This window comes from Parasteatoda tepidariorum, chromosome 12, assembly GCF_982258835.1.
Source record: "Parasteatoda tepidariorum strain Cologne lab strain chromosome 12, Ptep-v5.0, whole genome shotgun sequence".
In the NCBI taxonomy this organism is placed as follows: Eukaryota; Metazoa; Arthropoda; class Arachnida; order Araneae; family Theridiidae; genus Parasteatoda; species Parasteatoda tepidariorum.
Window position 1 is genome coordinate 7122610 of NC_141766.1, and position 21403 is coordinate 7144012.

The window sequence follows — 21403 nt, forward strand, 5'->3', positions numbered from 1 at the left end:
GATGATAATTTGAAATTTTCATTGAAACTTATCATTATATATTGCCCATATTAAATCAACTGTAATATGTATTAAAAGACAAACATTAGGTATAATTAGATTTTTATTATATAATATTAGAATTTTTTTAATTATTGTAATACTAAAATTACCGCAAAGAAGATTTCCAACCAGATGTAAAGCATGCTGATGAGCAATAAGGTCCAGGCATAAAGATGTATTTGTGACAAGAGAAATTAAATGACACAATAAATCTGAAAAGCTATCAACTCCTAATGAAGTATCTATCTCTAGTATCTCACTGCAAAGTAAAACAAAAAAATATAAAATAGAATATTTAAAACTCAATAATAAATAATGTCAAAACTAGGTAGGAGATATTCTAAGTACTTAAGAAAAAATGAAAAAAAAAACTACAATAATAAAGTGGTAAGTTTCGTACCCAGAAACATTAGAGCTTTATTACATCCGGAAAATATATTTTTTCAGATATTAGATCTTCAAAATAAACAAAGATCAAAACATGTTATGCAAGAAAAAATTTAAGGTCTATTTACATTCAAGAACATTTATTTAGATAACGTGAATGTATTGTCATGAATTTGTAAAAATGTGCATAATTTTGTAAATATTCTTTTGTTATTAGGCTAAATACCTCAGACAGACCTTAAATAGACAGTTTAATTACAAAAATGTTAAGAAAATCGTGTAATTCTAACGTAATTTAAAAAGAAAATAATGCTTTATTTGTGCTGTTATTGAGTGCTAAAAACTCCTGCATTTTCTGGAAGATTCCACCAATAAATTTTTGGAGACTTAAAGAATGTTTTATTTATCTTCTATCATGAGAACTCCTGTGCTTGATACGTTTTTGGTGCCAAAAGTGGGATTGGAGTGAATGCCAATTACAAGAGCAATGGCTACGCATAAGTTGGTGGAGATGCTTCAGAGATGGAAGAACAGATGGAAGTGAGCCAAGAAGTTCAAGTTTGACGCCAGTCAAGAGAAGGTGGAGACAAAGTTGGACCCCAATCAGGAAGAATTTAAAAAAGAAATATCCTATGTAAAAGACGTTCTTCTGAAGCTAAAAGCTGTGGGAAATAGAATGAATTCAGTAGAAGAAAGAAATTGAGGAAGATTTTGATAAGAAATTGGATTCGAAAATAAAATTCCGGGAAAAGAGGCTAGAATCCAAGCCAGTTACTTCAGAAATAAATTAATGCTTTAAAAATCTCCAGCTGTTATCAAACTTTCCACTTTTAATGGAAAATCATCTTGGCAGGAGTACAAAACTCAACTCTTCATTGTCGCTGAAGCTAACAAATGGGACTAAACACCCAAGGCTTTTCATCTCGCGGCTGCTTTACAAGATGAGGTCGAAATCTTCGGAACACTCACTGAAGAGCAGCACCAGGATTTAGAAGTCCTTTAAAGTTCATTGGAGTAGCGATTTGGAGAAAAATGCTCAAGAGAAAGCAGCCAACTGCAACTGATATCCCGCTATCAACGATCATGTGAAAGTGTCGAAGAATTGGTCACTGATATTCAATTGCATCTTGCATAATTTAAACAAATCATTTCAATAAAGTAGTTAAAATGATAGTATTTTACTAAAATGTTTTGATAGGAGTGAGCAAATCCAGTATTCAACTTAATGCACAAGTTCATACATGTGACAGTGCATTCTGTGTTGCATGCCGCGCTCGACAAACTGGAATTTTTACGTTTTTACGAAAATCAATTTAATATTTAGGTACAATAATCTTGAAAGAATAAACTATTAAAATATTTCATTTTTTAAAATTTCACTGTTGTTTCCTCTTAAATGCTTACTTGCATGTTAAAATAATAAATAAATTGTTAAGATATAAATAAGCATTTTTAAAATTATCAGTTATTGTATCTTTCATCATATCCGTATATTTATAGATGAAAAGTGAATCTTTTTAGATTCTTTATTCAAAATATTAATCAACAGTTACACCTGTAAAATGCCTTTTAATGGTTCAGTTACTTTTAATTTGGGGCTTAAAATATTATTTTACCATTTGTTTTTTTAAAAAAAACGACAATAAAACCAGTTTAAGCCACAAAAAAAAAAAAATAAATAAAATACCTGGTTTAAACTAAATAGAAACCTAAGTACCAAAAAAAAAAAACTGTTAACTAAGTGAAAAATAAACGTACAGCATTATTTCTGCTCTCGCAAGTTATTGATCAACTTCATTTAATATAAGTAACTTTTTAACAAAAGCTCTACAGCTTTATTTCTTTGCTAATGCTATAGTGTAATTTACTCAGAACTAATAAAACAAATATTAACAATGTGTTTATTAAGTTACATTTTTTGTTTTTGAAAAAAAAAAAGAATTTTAAGCAACAATTACTTTTACTTTGTTTTGATCTTAATAACCGTAAAAAAAACTTCTCTACAGCTATCAAGATCATTTATCTTTTTGTCTTAGATAGATCAACATTTCTTAATATTTTTTTACCAGATACTTGCAATTACGAGATAGCAAAGTTTTTTCCAAAATGAAAAAACAAATAGAAACAAAATACAGAAATAAATAAATTAAAATAATACTTGGTTGAACATTGAGTATGTAGCTTGAATGCCTCATTTAAAATTTTTTCAGCTTTGAAATCACAGTAAGTTATAGCCCAAGATTCGGGAAAAGCAGTCACAGAGTATTTTTCAGCCAAACAACTCAGAGCATTACAGCAGCCATACTAGAAATTTAGAAGAATATAACTGTTAAGTTTTATTAAAAAAACAAAAACAAACTAACATCATCAGCAATAAAGAAATTTACAAAAACATTAAATTATTTAAATACCTTTTCCAAATAATTATTAGTTAAGATGAGACTGTCGGAATAGGTGCAATAATTTTCCACAAAACCAAATCATGTATATTAGAATTATTTAAAACAGTATAACCTCAAAAACTCAGCAGATCCTGTGTTTTAGAAGTCTGGATTTAAGAAAATTCTAAATTTAAGATATTTTTCTTTTTTTTCTTCATGCTTTCAGATATTTTACCAATACTATAAAAATGCGCTGAATTATAAAAATGTGTCATATTATAAAAGGGGGTTGATCATAAATCATCGTTCAATAGTTACTCTACGAATTTCCACTTGGTTCTTAAAACCTCGATATTTCAATACAAAATTACAAAACGTGAATTCCGAGTTATGCTATTGAGTAATCTTTTTATCAGTTGAATTTTTGTTCTGTTTTTCAAAACAGTTATCCCGACACATTCCTTTGTGGTTTTTAAAATATCGATATTTTTAATAGAATATTATAAAACATATGAATTTTGAAATGCATAATCAAATAATCACTTTTTAACAAGCTTAATTTCCTCATAAATTTGCATTTTACATAAAAGAATAGCAGCCAGTGGTGATCAACTGGTCTGCCTGCACAAAATCACCACTTTGTAACTCCCCATTTATTCCATGGCACTTTCAATCTAAAATATTGTGATATGAGAAGCTGAGATTTTATGCGTTAAAATTTTTTTTCAGAATAAAGAATGTTACTTCAAATTTTTCTCTTTTTTTTTATGTTCTTAAGGTACACTTTTTTTGGCAAATACAGTAATGTGGAAAACAAATTCTCACTGTCTCTCCTTTTTTTTCTTTTAACTTAGCAATTTCAATTCCATTTTTTTAGTTGTTAGATTTTTATTTATCTTTGATATTTCTTATCTGAAACTATTATAGTTTTTCTTCTCTTTACCTGTATTTATTTCGGATAAGCAAAGTTTTTGACTAACCTCTGTCTTTTATCAGTTTTTCATTATGATGCATATCAATCATAACTGAAAAAATACTAACAAAAAATTTTTACATTCTCTTAGTGACATTCCCTTTCCCACGCAGTTCAATGAACAAGAAATAAAATGAATAAATTCTCTATTATTTCAGAGTCAGAAAAACAATTCTAGCAGAAAAGAAAAATTATAAAAATTTAAGATATGTGTCTTAGTAGTTTTATAATTTTGTTTTCTTAGAATTGTTTTTCTGACTTAATAAATTAAACTAAAGCAAATTTGGATTTAGCTGCTTTAAGCGCTTTTCTATTTTGATTTATTATTTTAAATATTACTTACTTATTATGTCTTTTTCTGAATTTGTAAATTAGTTTCATTCTTTGATTAAATATTCTCTACTATATCCTTTTAATTAGATATGAATCTATACTATTCTTCGAATAGCCATAGTAAACTACTCTCTACACAAATATTTAAATAAATGAGTAAATTGTTGTTAAATGCTTCTTCATTAAAACTAAATTTTATCATTTTGATCTTTATTTATAATTAGAGCGTAATGTGATTTTATAAAAGGAAGAAAGTTAAAAGTGTATAATTTTAAATTTAAGTTTCGCTCTCTCTCTCTCATATTGTTTTCTAGGTAACCCACTACTTATTCAAAAAATTTAATAAATTGCCTCATCTTTGTTACATTTTTGCATAATTTATGAAGCCTTTTAAATACACTTAGCCAATATTTGTACCAGGCATGGTTTAAATTGTTTTAAAATTATTTGATAATAATTTGAATATAGATTCATTTTCTGCTTAGACCAGAAGCGATGAATAAATAAGGGCTGATAAATAATTTAACAGCTATATTTGCACTTTGTGACATATGTTCTTTTTCCTCTATATTTCCTTGAAAAATGTCTTCATTTTGAATATATGAATATTAAAAAAGATATATGAATATTAAAAAGATATGGATATTAAAAAAATAACAAATCCTAAAGAACATTTTTGTGCAATTACTATAATCCTGTATTTTTTAGAATTAACAATGATATAAAAGACATGTCAGTTAATTTACTAGAAACACTTACCACTAAATACTTATTATTACTCAGACGTAGAGTAGAGACAAGTAAATCAATGATTCGGGATAAAGATGTATCAATTACTTTAGTGAAAGTACTAGAATTCATGGAAAATGGCTTCACAAGAGCATGGACAAGAGGAAATCCAAAACTAAATGGATCTTTAAAAGATACATCAAGATAACAATCAGTCATTTCCTTGGCAATAGCAGTTACAGTGTCATTGTTTGGATGATTTATTGGAAAAAACAGCTCAGGAATTAAACTGAAATTAAATGAAAACTATCAATGCATTAAGCTATTGAATTTCAGGCTTTTCAACAAGTGTAAAAGCATAATAGTGATACAAAAAGTTCATAAGACATTGATAACCTAGAAAAAGAAGGTTCCTACAAATTTAGAGTTATCCAGTTTGATTAAATTAAATTTTAAATTCCACCTAAAATTAAAATAAAGTGATAAAGTAAATGGATAAAGAAATTAGTAAAAGGTCTTGTTTTTCTAATTAAATTTATTGATCAATTGACATATAAAAACATAAATATTCTTTTTTATAAAATAATTCTTATATGTAAGAATAATTAAAACATGAATTTTTCTCAATGTATACATTAACTTTAGAACAAATACTGACTAAATGTGAGTCCATTAAGAATACATTAACGGTCGGAAAATCTGAAATGAATCGAGTAAAAGTGCCTTAAACAAATTTTAACTACTAGGTCCCTTAGTCAGATAAAAAAAAATTTCACAATTTTTATAATTGACAGTAATTTCACCTTAGTTTTAAATTATAATTAAGTAACGGAAAGTGGAGAGATTAAAATTTTGATACAAAAAAGTTCTGTGGCACATGAATGTTGCAAATATAGATTGGAAATGAATAATTCTCGGAGTTAATTAGAGACCAATTTTTTTTTTTTTATAATTCTAAATAGATGAATTACTTTTTTTATATCCAAATAGACTTTTTTTTAAATCTGAATGTTTAAATGTGACTCATCCTTATCTGATGATTGACTGCAATATGATGCAATCGAAAAATAAATTTTTGGTAGGAAAAGAGCTACAATTGTACAAAATCATTTGAAACTTAAAAAAAAAAACAGGCTTGTGGGAAAAATGAGCATTTTTCCAGCTTTGTAATTTGAAAAAATCTCTCCTTAAGAAAGTGACAGAAAAAAAATCAATCATGAAGATGGTTTTAAAAGATAAGGAAAAGTAGGAAATAATTTAACAGAAGAAATAGAAGATGTACCAAAATTGGAAAAATAAGTCTGTAGTCCCTTGGAAAAACTGGAATTAACAAAAATTGAAATTAACATTAAGGGGGCAAAACTTTTGACTTTTCTAAAGCCAAAATTCTATGATAATACTTTCCAAATTACAGTTACCTTCTTTTGAGGACCAAAAATTCAAATATGTCGAAATACAAAATTTAACACACTTTTGCACACTTTCTAAACTACTTTTTACTTCAATCAATTCATTAAAGTTAAAGCATTTTTCAAGGCTCTTAAGTATAGTTTTGTAAAGTTTTTATATCCAATGCTTATTTATATTTATTTCGAATAAAAAAGTAAAAAACATACTTTAGAAAAGCCTTAGCTGATGCCAACCGTACACGGGCATCTTCATCTCCAAGTAAAGAAATCAAAATTTCCTTGAGCATCTTGTCTTGGTAATACGTGTCATTTGAGAAAGAACACTTAGAATGTTTGAATTCTAAATAATGCACTGCTTTAAATGGTAAAGAGGAAATCAGTTCAGCTAATTCTACCTATAAAAGTTTTTTCAAAAAAATTATTCAGTTATATTTTAATTATACTAAAATGAATTCAAAAATATAGTTATAAAGGAAGCAACAGATTATTCATTTCTAAAATATTCTGAAAACTATAAAAAATACTAACTACTTATATTTTTCTCACAATAACAATGTGTTTCATTTAAGCTCACGGACTATCAAAATCACAAAGTCATATGAATTTAATAATTTATCAAATTTATTCAATAGGATAAGCTGAAAAAGTTGATATATCATACATCTTTTAACAGTAATGTGGAAAAGTTGTCAACCACCATCATTGAGAAGTATGCAAAATTTAAAACTATGAATTGAAATTTTCTGCTGTCTAAATGAACCAAAAATTATGAAAACAAGATTTAATAAAATTCTTAATATTTAAGAAGATTTCATTGATCTGCATGTGGTAGTGCTTGCCGTTTTTTAGCAATAACAATAGCAATCTTAGAATTATAAGTTAGTATCATCTACTGTGTCAGTAACATGGATTAGACCAACATTAACACATAATTTTAAAATTTTGCACATTTATTATTGATAACAAAAGGTAACTTTAAAGAGCTACTGCAAAACAATTAACAAAATTTTTGATTTTTTTAAAAAATATTTTAAATATTTTTAGCTCAATTTTAATGAATTTTGGCCCGTTCAGGCAGCAAAAGATATTAATTCTGAGTTATAAGATTTTGCATGCTTCTACTTAATGATAGTAGTTGACAACTTTTGTGCTGTACTTCTTAAAATACTTTGAAATTAGTCTGTTTTTAGGATGATGTGGAAGGTAACAATAATTAAAAATGTGTGACAGCTGGTGTAGATTGACTAACTGAAGTACATGGAGAAATCAGAATTAAAATAATATTTTTATTTTGTTGCAGTCCTCAAGGTGAAAAAAAAAGTATCTTATTATCCAAGTGACATCAAGTAAAATCAGAAATTTTGCATAATATGAATAAATAGAAGGCATGGGAGATAACCCTCCAATGAACTACCTAATCAAACGACAAATTAAGTGGTTATTTAACCAACATTTTGTTGCACAGTTCAGTTGTCGCAATATTGAATAATAATTAGTTATACACTTGCATTGAAATAAAAATTTACTCTTTACATTTATTGAGAATAGAAATATTTGCATTCGCTCTTTATAAAATCGAATTAAAATTAGTAAATTAATTTATATATTTAAAAAGGGATTAGCAATGATTAAATTTATTAAACAAAGAAAATTTAAAAGCAAGGGCAAATGAATCAAAGGCATTTTCGAAAGATGAAATTATGGAATCTAACAGTGATGAAGAAAATGGCAAATCTTCAAATCCACCATTTTCTCCAACACATTGAAGAAGAAATTATTTTTCAGACTGAAAATTTTCTTCCAATGAAAGGTAGAACAAGAGAGAGAAACAGATGCCTTATAATTGTTGAAAAATTCACTGTGTACTTTAAGATAAAAAAAATAAACAAATAAAAAGATCAGATTTTTGTTTCATTAAAGTAATATGAGTTTTACTCCATTACAAATAAATTTAATTTAGTTTCAGATTGAATTTAGGTAATTAACAAGATATAATATAGTGAGATATTTTTTTTCTCCAGTCTGATGTGCATCGTTAAATTGAGGTTCTACAGCAGTTCAAATTTAATATTTACAAATATTATAAGGAATAAAACCAGCTCAATGCTTATTTATGAAAATCTGCAAAAAAGGCAGATATAGTAAAACAGGAAATAAAAGTGAATGTTAAATTCAAAAATTAGAAAACAGTAAGCATTTTATTGAACTATATTTCAAATTACTGCTTACTTTGGTGAGCCAATATGCATTATTTTTTACAGACAATAAGATATCCAGAAAATGAAATGATTCAATTGCGTCCATTGAGTTTAAGAGAAAACTCGAGCACTGTTTTAATCCAAGCAAGCCAAGTCGGGATGCCAACGAAGAATCATCTTTCACAACACATAGCAGTTTAGACAAAAGAAATTGCAATGCAGGGGCATCTATAAAAATATTATTAACAGTGCAAAAAATTAGAAACATCAAACATGCACATAATCTACCTCATTATTATAGCACCATAATATTTTTTATAAATTATAGTTGAAATAGGGCATAAATTTCTACTATGATATTCTTAATTATTATTTATTTAATGAATTTTAAGAGCACACATAGGTGGAAGTTGTAAATTTTCTTTAAATGTGCTTGTATTTCATACAATTCTCTTAAAAATGAACGCTTTTTCATTGTTTTGAGGAGAATATAAATTAAGTTAAAAATCATTAAATTTGAGTTAATAATGAAATTAAGTTAAAATAAATGTACAAAATATACAATAATACAAAAAATGAGTTTTATACAAATGTTCAAAAACATAAAAGTTGATTATTTAATTTTTAAAATATTAACCTTTTTTTTAAAAAATATTTCATAATTTATAATTTTTTTAATTAAAAAAAAGCATGCATAATGTTTTTTGAGTTCCCTAGTGGCTATAAAAACATCTGGCTGTGAAAAATTTAATTTCATTTTTGTTAAAATTATCACAAATTCGTAATGCATATATGAAATATTTATATTAAGGAAACCAAATTAATAAATTATTACATAATATGTGTTAGATAATAATTAAAATGTAAAATAATAGAATATATCATAATTAGATTACAACATAATGTGTGTTTAGATGTATAATAATTAAATTGCTACAGGAAATACGGAACTAAATATAAGTACCTGATTCAGTGAGTGATGCTACCCATTTACTCCACGAGCCTCCTGCCCTTCTTAATGCACTAGCAAGGAGGTGACCAATTAAAATTGCTGCTTGTCCTCTAATATGTGGATCAGGATGAGAAGAATATAAAATCACATCCCAAATTCTTTGAGAATCTAAAAGAATAAATATTTAAAATCTTTTAAATGAATGTGGGCTATGAATAAAGTTAATCAACCTAAAATTAAAGCAAAAATGAAGACACAAAACAAACAAAAATCTTGTTTGTCATGTGTTTTCTCCCCCAATGCTGAAACACAAGAGGACAGGAGAAAATACTAGACAAACAAGGAAAAAAATGGCTTAACCAATAGAGGAAGATCAAACAAAACAAGGAAGATAAAGAAACATGTGTATAGGTGAAGTAGGGGAAGAACTCCAGATGTGCAAGATGCAGAGATTAAATTGAAATAGATTTCCCAACAATACAAAAAAAATAAGATACTAGAAAGAGCAATACCTAAATTATTAATTAATGATATATTATTAGTAATGATCCAACTTCCTCCACACACCATTTTATCCTATCATCCTTTCTTCGTCTGAATAACTCAATTTATAAAGTGTACTCTATTCTTATTTGAATAAGGATTATGGATAAAAAATATCACAAATACACAACTTAAAAAGTAGAGTATGTAACCATGACAAGATATAACAATTTAAAGGAAATTACTGATTTCATATCACCAAACACAAATTTAACAGAGAAGCATTGCAACTTTTGACTGTTATAAATTCTGCTGTTACCACTAAGATTAAAAAAAAGTTTAAAGGAATCGGGACATGCGTTACCTTGAGATAGGACTCTCTTGTAAATAATGAATAGGTTACAAAAGTATTCAAGCAGCCCTTCAAACTTTTCTAGAAGATAATTAACACAAGGTAGTAATAAAATTGCTTTTTAAGTTAAAATGCCCAGTCTTGAATGAATTTTCATGAACTAAACAAAATAATTTATTCTCATGGCAGATACATTTCTGTTTTTTGTGTTACAAAAGGGTTAGAATATTAATGCATTATAAGAATTACATTATCTACTTTATTATATTTAAAATATTATTTATTATTATTATATTTATATAATGTCTTAGATACATATCATGGATTGTGAAAAATAAACTCCCTCAACTCAGAGCAGCGAAAAGTTTAAAAAAAAAAATTTTTTTTAGTGGGGCCATAGATTAAACGAATTTTCAGAAACCTTAAAGAGGAGAAATTTCTTCAAAGCAAAGAAAACAGATTTATGATGTGATTGGGAAATCTGAAGCAACAAGACTGCATGTACAAGAAGCATGAAGCAACAAGAAGCAACAAGACTTCATGCAACAAGAAGTTCATGTACTTCTAACATGAATTATAATATATGTATGGTCTGCAAAAAAATATGAACATCATGAAAAACTTTTGTTGTAACGATCGGATTTTCACATATTAAGACTCAATCTAAATGGTTCAAGAGCCTCACCTTAAATATGCTAATAAGCTAATTAATAGTTAATTAATTGGAGAAAATTTAAGGTTATGAAATCAAACATAAAAACATACTTTCTCAGAATAAACATGCTTTTTCTCGACAGATTCGGATTTTCGAACCTCAAAATATGAGGATGGGGAAGTCACAACATAGGGAATATGGTCCCAATATTTTAAGGGGAAATAACTAATTTAGTTTTGTATAGTTACATATTGTGCCAATTACACTGAAGTTTCAATGGTCAGTTTTGCTTTGCTATCTAAAAATTTCATATTCTTATAAATAGTTTTATTTTTATTACGTAATTAGTCAAACTTATTCAAAACTTAATGGAACAACTATTCCATTATTGGAACATGCTTGAATATTCTTTCTACAAATGCTATATTTTTGCCTGATTATTCATCAGTTCAAACTTATAACAAAAGGGTAATTAATTGACCTCTAGTTACTTGTTTAAAAAATGTCCGGTAAATAGTTATTATTTAGAGCTGAATTTGATATTTTTCATTCCATGAAGCAGTGCATAAATAAAAATATGTTTTATTATTTAATTTACTACACATAAAACAGTCTCCTTAACTCTTTTTCAAACACATTTTCTTTTTTTTTTTTTTTAAATCGAGTTCTTTTCCTCTTTTTTGCAATCTGATGCCTCATAATACATTTACATAAAATATTTAAGCAGAAATCGTTAATGTTTACAATTTATTATGTTGATTGATATTTTCAATAAACAGCTTAATAACAGATTTTTCTCCAAGTAACTGTATATATTATTTATTCATTTTTTCAAACCAATTTTGAAGTAAGAATCCAATGGGGCTTTAAGTCCTTCAATTGGTTCTTTTAACTTATTTTATTTATAAAATTTATATTTTCAACAAGAACACACTGGTGAGCAAAAATTAAGGATGAAGAGGTTTTTCTGATGTAAGTTTGAACAACAGTGTTGAAAATCAATAAAAATCATACCATAGAACCCTCAAAATGTAAGAATAAGGGAAAGTAAACAACTCGCAAAAAAATGTAATTCATAGGAACAATATGGAACTTTATCGAAATATAGGCTTAAAACACAATTGTACAAATGACCAAATCGCCATTGTGATACGAATTGGCAAGGAAATTCTAGTCTTTAGTATAGGATATGATCACCTCTATGTAGGATTGACATCGTCTGCCCCGGCTGAGGACCAGTTTGCTAAAAAGCTCTTGAGAAATTGCTGCCCATACCTGTCGTAGTGTTATGAAAACTCATCCAGACATCATCTTCTGCGTTGTCTGTTGGCCATATCACACTGTGGCAACAAATTCATGTTGTTTAAATTGATGTATACCATACAATTATATTCACATAAATACTGCACTTCAACCGCTGGCTAGTTTTATTTCCTAATGACACGCCCCCGGTACGTCATGGTGCATATATGCAAACATTCTTTTTTTCCTTACTATGATTGGTCTGCGAAATGACCTTCTTCTCTGCCTGTTTTGTAGTTATGCTAGTTTTTTAAATTTTATCCTTAATTTCCGCACACCGTTGTATAAGCTAATTACAAAGATTCCAACCTTTGATCAGTAGTTTTCAAATTCTTTCAAAAGTTTTACAATAAAATCAATTTTGGCAAATTTAACATTCCAAAACATCTTTATGTTAACATTCTAAGCATCTTTCCAAAACATTACATAATTGATATATTCAACAAAAAAAAAGAAAGATAAAATATTTTTTCATCCATGTTTTAATTAACATAATAAAGAAATTTTCAAAAAAAAATATAAAGGAATACAGACCTAAGTACCATAGATGATATTAAAAACTATAAGAAAAGGCCATTAGGAAGAATGCAAAACATATAGTGGTTAAAAAAAGTTATACTCTTTCAAAATTAGTAAGGAAATCTAGGATAAATGTCTTAATTTCTTTCCTTTTTTAAGAAGCTTATTTTATAAATCAACAAAACAGAAAAAAGTTTTCCAATTTTTGGTTATCCTAAAGCAGATTATAAGCTATTTAAATAATCTCCTTATTTGAAGATAAACTCCTTTAAGAAAAAAAAATTTACAATTTAACAATGTCAAATATTCTAAAAAAGATGCATGGAAAATACTGAAAATAGATCAACCCAATCCAGTTTTAAAAATAATAGAAATTAACAAAAAGAAAGTAAACATAATGCATTATGAATTCTTATCTCTTCCATAGAAGAAAGAATGCATTCACACTTAGCACCAGAAAAGAGAAAAAACACACAGTAACCATAGCTTTGAAGGTAGAAAAAGGCATGTAAGAGGAGAATAGATGGGAGAAAACAGGACTGCACTTGTGTAAATTATGTTCATTTATACTGTTTATTAAATGATGGAGGTTCTTTTAAAAATGCAGGTTAGCATTTTTTTTTTGTAATATTTATTTTAGATTACTAGTAATGAAGAACTTTAAAACACCATAAATAGCATTATTTTCAAATGCTGGAACACTGCAATATTTCTATCATAGGTTACAGTGATGAAAAAAACCATGAAAACATTAAAACACAAAAAACCTTACAATGGGTTATAATTTCAGAAGTCTGCTGTAAAAGGGAAAATTGCATAAAAACTATAGAGAATCCTAGTAATTGAAGTCCCTGCTAATCAAAACAAATTTAATACAAGATACAAATTAACTAAATAATTCGAACTTTTTTCCTTCATATTGTCATCTAAGAGACTGATGTAAATCAACATATAAATGAAAAGAGTTGAAATTAAAAGTTAAACAAATTAATAGAAATTCATAAAAATAAGAATTTAAAAGTGCAAAAATTTTGATAGTGTTAGACATTTAATATTATTTATGTAAAAACAATAGAGGTAGTTTTAATTAAAATTGAAAACAAAACACCTGTTACACACACCCTTGAGTACACAAATATATACAATTATTTCTATACAGGTAGACAGTTAGGTAAGAAATTCCCTGAGGGGAAAATTTCTTCTTTAAAATCTTACTCAAAGTTTCATAAATTCTGACCAAATGTTTAAGTACTTAAAAAAGGATGGAAAAAATATTTAACATTGCATAGAGAGAGAATGAACGAGGTATACAAATGAAACTGCATTAAGATAACGTCCACATGGTCTTAGGAAGAAAGAGTCGTTAAGGCGAGTTTCATATATGATAAAGTGGGTCCCGAAAAAAATCTTGTGCGATCACATATATGTGATTATGGTCTTGGAAGGGATAAAAATAATTTGCACCAATTTTTTTTGTCATTGATCTTTTGTAAAAATGTTTTTAAAACAGTTGAACTAGTGAAACATTTGATAATCTACCATGAAACACAGAGTAATCTTGCAAGTCTCAATTTCAGTCAAATCTAAACAAGCAATCATTACTGAAAGAGATCACTCCCTCTCTGACCTCTAAACAAAAACTGCACAGCTGTGTTAAGATCAGGTTGCAAGTGAATAAGAAATTCCCCTACAGAACAGGGGAATAGCAGAGGAAAGCAGGTATTTTATGGCATTTAAAAGAAATTTTAAGGACTTGATTTGTTTTTATTCAAAGCTTCTTTAAAATAAACTCATAACATTTCTATGCAACCGTTGATATTTTTCTGAAAAAAAGAACAGAAATAAAGAATTTTGTGTTGGTGGACCAAGGACAGACAATTTTTCTTTCAATCTCTAATGTTTTGCTTTCCTTCTTTTTTTTCACTTCATAATTTCAGTTCTCGTTCTTTATATAAACTTTTGTTATAATCAGTTTCTGAGAGGGAAATGGTATTAAAGAATTAAAATATGAATTAAAAAGAATAAAAAGTAAGAGCCGAGAACTAAAAATTGATTATTTTCCTACTACACAAATTGTTTATTTCCCATCATGACAATTATTCTTCCCTTTGTTTTATATAAGGCTTTTTCAGAAAGAATTTCATTTTTTATCATCATTTTTGTTTGGGCATGGTACTTTTTCCAGAAAATATGGTAATGTGGAAAATCAAAATTTTTAGTGTTAAAGAATTGAAACAGATGGAACGAGGTAGGAATTAAGAATTAAAAATAATTTTTTTTTTCTGTTATTCCCAGATTTAATCTGTCATTTTTTTATATTACCCACTATTTTTACCTATTGGCTTAAATATTTTTCTACAAGAGTTTTTGTAATAGACTTTCGTTTTTATGATCCTTTTTATTACGGCATGTTTTTTCCCCGTAACATGCAGTGATGTGCAAAACTGTACTTTTTATATCCCTGAACTAACTAGTTAATTGATATTTAACATGTCATTTTATCAAGTCATAACAAACAAAAATATATTTTAAACCATTACTTTTTTTTTTACTGTTAAAGTTTTCTATTCATCCTTGCCTTAAAGATGAAATTCAAAAATAGTTTAGAGTTCAAAGTTTTCATTTTAAGTTTAAGAGTAGGAGTATTTGTTACTCATTTATTTTCACAATGTTAACATTTTATGACCTAAACATTTTTAATAACAGCAAACTATCACTTCAGAATAATGAATTTCAGCTTCTACAAAAATACAGCAGTTGGGACACATGTCACACTATTGAATACTTTTATTAAAGTTCTTAAATCATAATCATATTTATTCATACCTGTTAAATGTGACCCATCAAACTTTTCAATGTATAGTTGCAGAAAAAATCCATTTGGATATAAAGAGAATATATAGCTTAAGCAACCAAAAGCTAATGATTTCACGCTAACTTTTACATTACGATCAGGCACAGTACCACTTGGTGACCCATTCAACAAAAATGATGAGCAAAGTAGTCTTGTACAATACTTGAGAGCTATATCAGAATCTGTAAATGCACCAATGTTTCCAACCTAAATATAAAGAATTATTATAAGAAAAGGTATTGATTTAGTATCATGAGAAAAACTCCAGCGAGAACACATATCTAAAAATGAGGGGAAAAAGTGGGTTGTAAATCATCATTTCTAGCTTTCTGTCATGAGAGTAAAATATCTGTGATAGTCATAACATAGCACATCAATCACTTTAGCCAAGCTATTATTTTTAAAAAAGTTTTTTAAAAAATCTCAAGTGAAAGCTAAATTTCGAAGGCTCGTATTCAATCAATGTAAGAACATTTTTGAAAACAAAAGCACAATAAACAATTAAAACCCAATATATTAGCATGGATTAAAAAATTAATTATGAGAAAGATAAGCACCAATAAGACTGCAAAACTTAATTGAGTGATATCAATTTAAAACAAAACTAATTTTAAAAAAATATTTTTAACGTCAATTATCCATTCATCCTAAAAAAGAAACTAACAAATATATAAACAATCCATATTTAATTAAAAATAATCATTTTTTTTTAAAATTAAATCAAGTAGAATAAATAACTAAAGAATAATGCTTTTTATTAACAGACAAATAAAAAATAAATAAATTATCCCAAAATATGAAACAAAGCTGGAAGAAAACAAAAAACAAAAGAACTTATTAATCAATAAAATAAAAGAACAACAAGTGATTTACTGTGATTATATCCAAGAACCAAAAATATAATAAAGAATAAAATTATAAAATGGGAACTGTAATAATGAAAAGTTACAAAAGTGGTAAAAATAAAAAAAATAAAAAAGCTTAATACTTTGAATTCAGTTTTCAATAGAGGTCCAGGAGAAGGTGTAGATGTGTTAAGACCCCAAAATTCATCATCTGTGTCTAACATATCTTCATCACTTGCTCCATTTTTAAAAGTATTACGTCTAGCTATGGAGAAAAATAGTCAATGCCACACATATACTTCACTGTGTATCATACTCAAATCAACTAACAGGATATTAATTGCAAACAAATTTATCATAGCATAAGGATAAGGTGATTCATGTCTAAAAACATATGGAAAATTAAATAATAAACAAGACGATATATTTCCAGACATGTTGTTGTATAAATGGTTAAATTCCATAAATAGGAATAATCATTTTTCTTAACAAAATTAACTATATGAAAGAATAAAAAAGGTAGATTGTTCAAGATTACAAATTATCCTTAATCATAATTGGTTGCAAGATTATTTTCAAAGTATGCATGATTTCTAGGCTTTAATTAAAAATTAATAGATTAAAACTAAATACTTATTAAGATATTTCAAAGAAAATTTAAAAGTAGTTTAAGAAAACAATATATTTAAACCAAAATAGATTTTAAATATACAATTTAAAGACATCAAATTAAGTTTACTTTCACAATCAAATTTACTAAAATAGTCATTGTTATAAATTTGGAGATTAAAGAAGCATTTAAAACTTAGTAACACATAAGGAATTTAAAGTCGTAGTAAAGGTGTGGAAACATGGTTCTCCCTCAGACTCTATTCCAATTATGTTAAAGTTCTGAAGAAATTTTATACGAGTTGAAAACATTCATGTTCTCAACAGTTTTAGGAGCTTTTACTACTAAAATACTCAGTGAAATCCAAAAAAAAATTTCATTAAAAAAACAAAATATATTTAAGTATTTTTAAATTATATATGTGGGGCCCTTAAACATAAAAATTCTTAAATTCTAATTAAAATTTTGAGCCAACATTGATAAAAATAAAGTGAAAAAAAAATAGAAAAAATTATTCATTCTTAGGAATAAATCTTTAAAAAAAATATACAGTAGGGAACCGATTATCCGGATCGATCGGGACCATCGCTATTCCGGATAACTGATTTTCCGGTTTTCTGAATCGCTACAAAAAGCCGTTTTTTTAAACCCAACTAAAAAAAAATTTTGGAAATAATCTTAAAAAGAAGGAAAAACGATGAAGTAATACACTAATGATCATTTCCAAAATGATGGTAAGGTAAAAATCTTTCAAAGAAGAAAGAAAAACCCTAAAATCTTATGAGGAAAAAAAAAATTTTTTTAAATGGAGGGAAAATTCATCGAATTTCGTTCCGGTTTTTTGGTTTTCCGGTTTTCTGATTTCCGGATAACGGGTTCTGTACAGTATTACTAACTTTTTTTCATAACATAGTTAAAAATCTAACAGGATCCTAGGAAATCAATTTTTTTTTAGCTTTGCAGAAAGAGAATATTTAAAGGATCACACAAAATCTAGCGACAACTCTAAGCAATTACACTGTGGCAAAACAACCGTTAATATTTACTTTATTTTATTTTAATTTGTTGACATTTATACAGAATTAAATAATTTTCATATAAGCACTTTAATGCTTTTCATATAAGTGCTGTTTTTTTGCTTGAATAACATTAAGAGAAATATTTTTGTTTTAAAAACTGATTTTTTATTATTATGCTCATAGGCTTTAAGGAAAGAGATGCAATATTATGAATTAAATAGGCAATGAGATTGTAAAGAAATAATTATTTATTTAAATACAAATAAATAAATGTTATATCTATTCTTAAAAAAATTTTGATTAAAATATTTTTTTTAATAATTTAAATAAAATAAAGCAATAATCCCACACTGTGCACTTATTGATATATTACATCATTTTCAAAGACATTTCGTTAAAGGTCAAAGGATCTTTGTGGCCTTTCTCAGTCACATCATTAGTTTGTTTCTTCAAGGGTCTTTTATTGACATGACTAATTTGATGCTTTATAGATTTTTGAGCATCAGTCTTGGCAGATCAAGAAGATTCATTTTGTGCACAGGTATTAGAGGAAGAACTTTTTGAGGCCTTGAATTTTATATATTCTACATGCAACTCTTTCTGGAATTTTGCAGCTTTTTTCTTTCTTTTGAATAAATCGACAGCAGACTTCTTGCATAATATCAGCTCATACATCACAATCTGTATTGCATCAAGAGATTCTACACTCAGTCAGTTAGTTTCAAATATTATGATAGAGATCATGATGCTAAAAGTAGACTCAACTTTAGAACCACGGAAACAAGTGAGTATGACACAGGCCATTTTATACAGGAGTGGGAGGTACAATTTTAAGTTTCTGTCCACCACTTCTCTACTGGCTCTTCTTGTTGTAGTTATCATAAACAGACAGGATGGTATTTAAATATATATGTGTATATATATATATATATATACAGTGGAAAGTCCCGTATCCGGAATCGGCGGGACTTTCCGAAGTCCGTATATTTGATTTTTCCGTATAATTGACCTCCAAGGTAAACAAAGCTTAAAATGATCTGAATCTAAGAAGCGGAAAATAAATAAACATTATTTTTCGGGCAATAATGTTTTAGTATTAGAATGTTACTAATCAATCATAAATAAAATATTAAAAAAAAAATAATTATTGCTATTCTAAAAATAAATATAGAAAACGAAAAAAATTCCCAGTTATGAAAATATTAATTGCTCTCTCCACCATTTTGAACTAGAACGATTCAAGCAAGAAGGGGAAATTCCCGTCATTCAATAAGGTGGGTAGGTGGAGAAGAAAAATTCATTTCCTCCTTACTTGTCATTCAAGTTGAGGGCGGGGTAGTGACAAATTCTTATTTTCTCTCCCATCATTGGCTATCAATCAAGCATAAAGGCGTGGCATGCTAATTGGGTTCTCTTTATTTTTTCTTGTGTGACTAAAGGGGATTCCCCCTCCACTTTAACATTCAAAATGGTTCCAGGAAATGCCTCTTTTACTAGCCAGCTGCATAGGAAAGAAGGGAGAGGGAGGGGACTCAGTTGTGCTCTTTTGAAACCCCCCCCCCTTTCCTGCATTCCAGAGGAGGAGCCTCATGGTCTTAGTAGATCTTCTGTTCTTTTTTCTGTTGATTTATGGGTTCAATGCATAGATCTCTAGAAGATGAGAAGGGGAAAAACCTGTCAAAAGACTTCGTTTTTTTTTTTTTTTTTTTTTTTTAAAGGAGAGGGGAAGATGAAGAAATGTTTGTTTATTTTGATTGTTAAAAAGTGTCCGGGAAATCGACCCTTCCGGAAAAGGGACGTCCGGATATGGGACGTTACACTGTATATATATATATATATATATATATGTATATATATATAAATATATATATATATCTATATATATATATATATTCATGTATATTTGTTTAGCCTCTTAGTAGTCTACCTCTTGCTAAATATTTGATATATATTAACTATATTTTATATTTAAATAATGTATATTTTTCTATATTTAAGCACTATATTTATCAGAAATTTTAGGGCTTAAAATGGTCTACATTTTGCAAATCTAGATTTTTGAGGTTAGCATTTGATGTACATTAATTATGCTTTTTTGTGTAAATAAAGCTTGTTTATACCATTTCTTTAAATTTGGAATTCATAAAATTTCCATTTTTTCTAGTAATGGGGTTGCGTAACATGTTCATATTTACACCATGTTACAAAAGCAGTTTCAATAAGAATTTGTTAAAGACATTTAGAAAAAAAATAGAAAAAAGTGGTTGGTTTCTAGAAAACAAATCAGATACAAGTTCCTTCAACAAGTACATTTAAGTAGATCATGCTAAATAAAAAATTTTAACATCTTATTAGGAAGGAAGTTTTGAAATAGTTTTATTACAAAAAATCATATGTTTTTAGAGTTATAATACATTTTTATTTTAACAAAATAAAACAAAAGCCTCATTGTAAAACATTGATGTCTTTTTCCTCATAAGGCCATAAAAGAAAAGAATATTATGAAATTCTGCTTGCTACAAACAATACATTTGCAATAAAATCCAAAGATGAAAAATGCTTAAAAATTGAGAACTTCTTGAAAGTTTTTATGTTTTTTGGAGTTATCTCACTATAAAATAACATTGCCTAAATTTTTACATTTTAACAAAATGTTAACTTTTTAAAAAGAGTCCAAATTAATTTAAAAATCATTCATTTTTTTATCAGTATTGTTAAAGTCATTAAATTTTTTGTGATATGAAAGAAATTAGGCAAATGATACTAATATTGAATTTATAATTCTGAATATCTAAATTTTAAAATTTTAATGAGCACACTAAAATTTGAAAGTAATTAGTTGCATAAAAAGTAGTTAATATCACCTTATACTGAGCACAAAGTCTTATTTTTATGCATAATTATACTTTGAAACTCAAATTATTTTCTCATATTTATATATAGATACCTTCAGCACTCCCAAAAAAGTAGTTTTCTCTGCCATGTCTAAAAAGTGAATTGGAATCAGCAAATGAATTTTCAGATTCTGAATCAAAATTTAAAGATGAATCTATGCTCTGGCTGTAGTTATCATTCATATCTTGATCATAAGAAAGGTGATTATCAGCTAAAAAAAAGGGGAGAATTTTAATCAAAATTATTGATTTGAAATATTAAATTTTACTTATATTCAACAACATGGTAACAAAATTTATCAGATTTTTAAATCAAACATATAAATTTCAAATTCCTTTATAGCAAGCTTTTCAACACAATGGATGTTATACAACTTGAGATATTGATTCCTTAGAACATCCTACTGAGCGATAGCGCTTCGCGCTGTCGTGCCACAGGTCCCTGGTTCGATCCTCGGACCGGGCA

At 27.3% G+C, this 21403-nt stretch overlaps 1 protein-coding gene across 1 annotated transcript in view; it reads right to left on the reverse strand.

Moving 5' to 3' along the window:
- Positions 1–21403, reverse strand: part of htt (huntingtin) — a 144988-nt gene that overhangs the window by 96866 nt on the left and 26719 nt on the right. The window contains exons 10-18 of the mRNA XM_016057666.4: positions 20991–21149; positions 16558–16679; positions 15542–15776; positions 9417–9572; positions 8484–8680; positions 6462–6649; positions 4876–5134; positions 2588–2733; positions 153–301 (exon numbers count right to left, since the gene is read on the reverse strand). Of these exons, the coding sequence (XP_015913152.2) occupies positions 153–301; positions 2588–2733; positions 4876–5134; positions 6462–6649; positions 8484–8680; positions 9417–9572; positions 15542–15776; positions 16558–16679; positions 20991–21149 (1611 nt within the window). The remainder of the gene's footprint in view (positions 1–152; positions 302–2587; positions 2734–4875; positions 5135–6461; positions 6650–8483; positions 8681–9416; positions 9573–15541; positions 15777–16557; positions 16680–20990; positions 21150–21403) is intronic.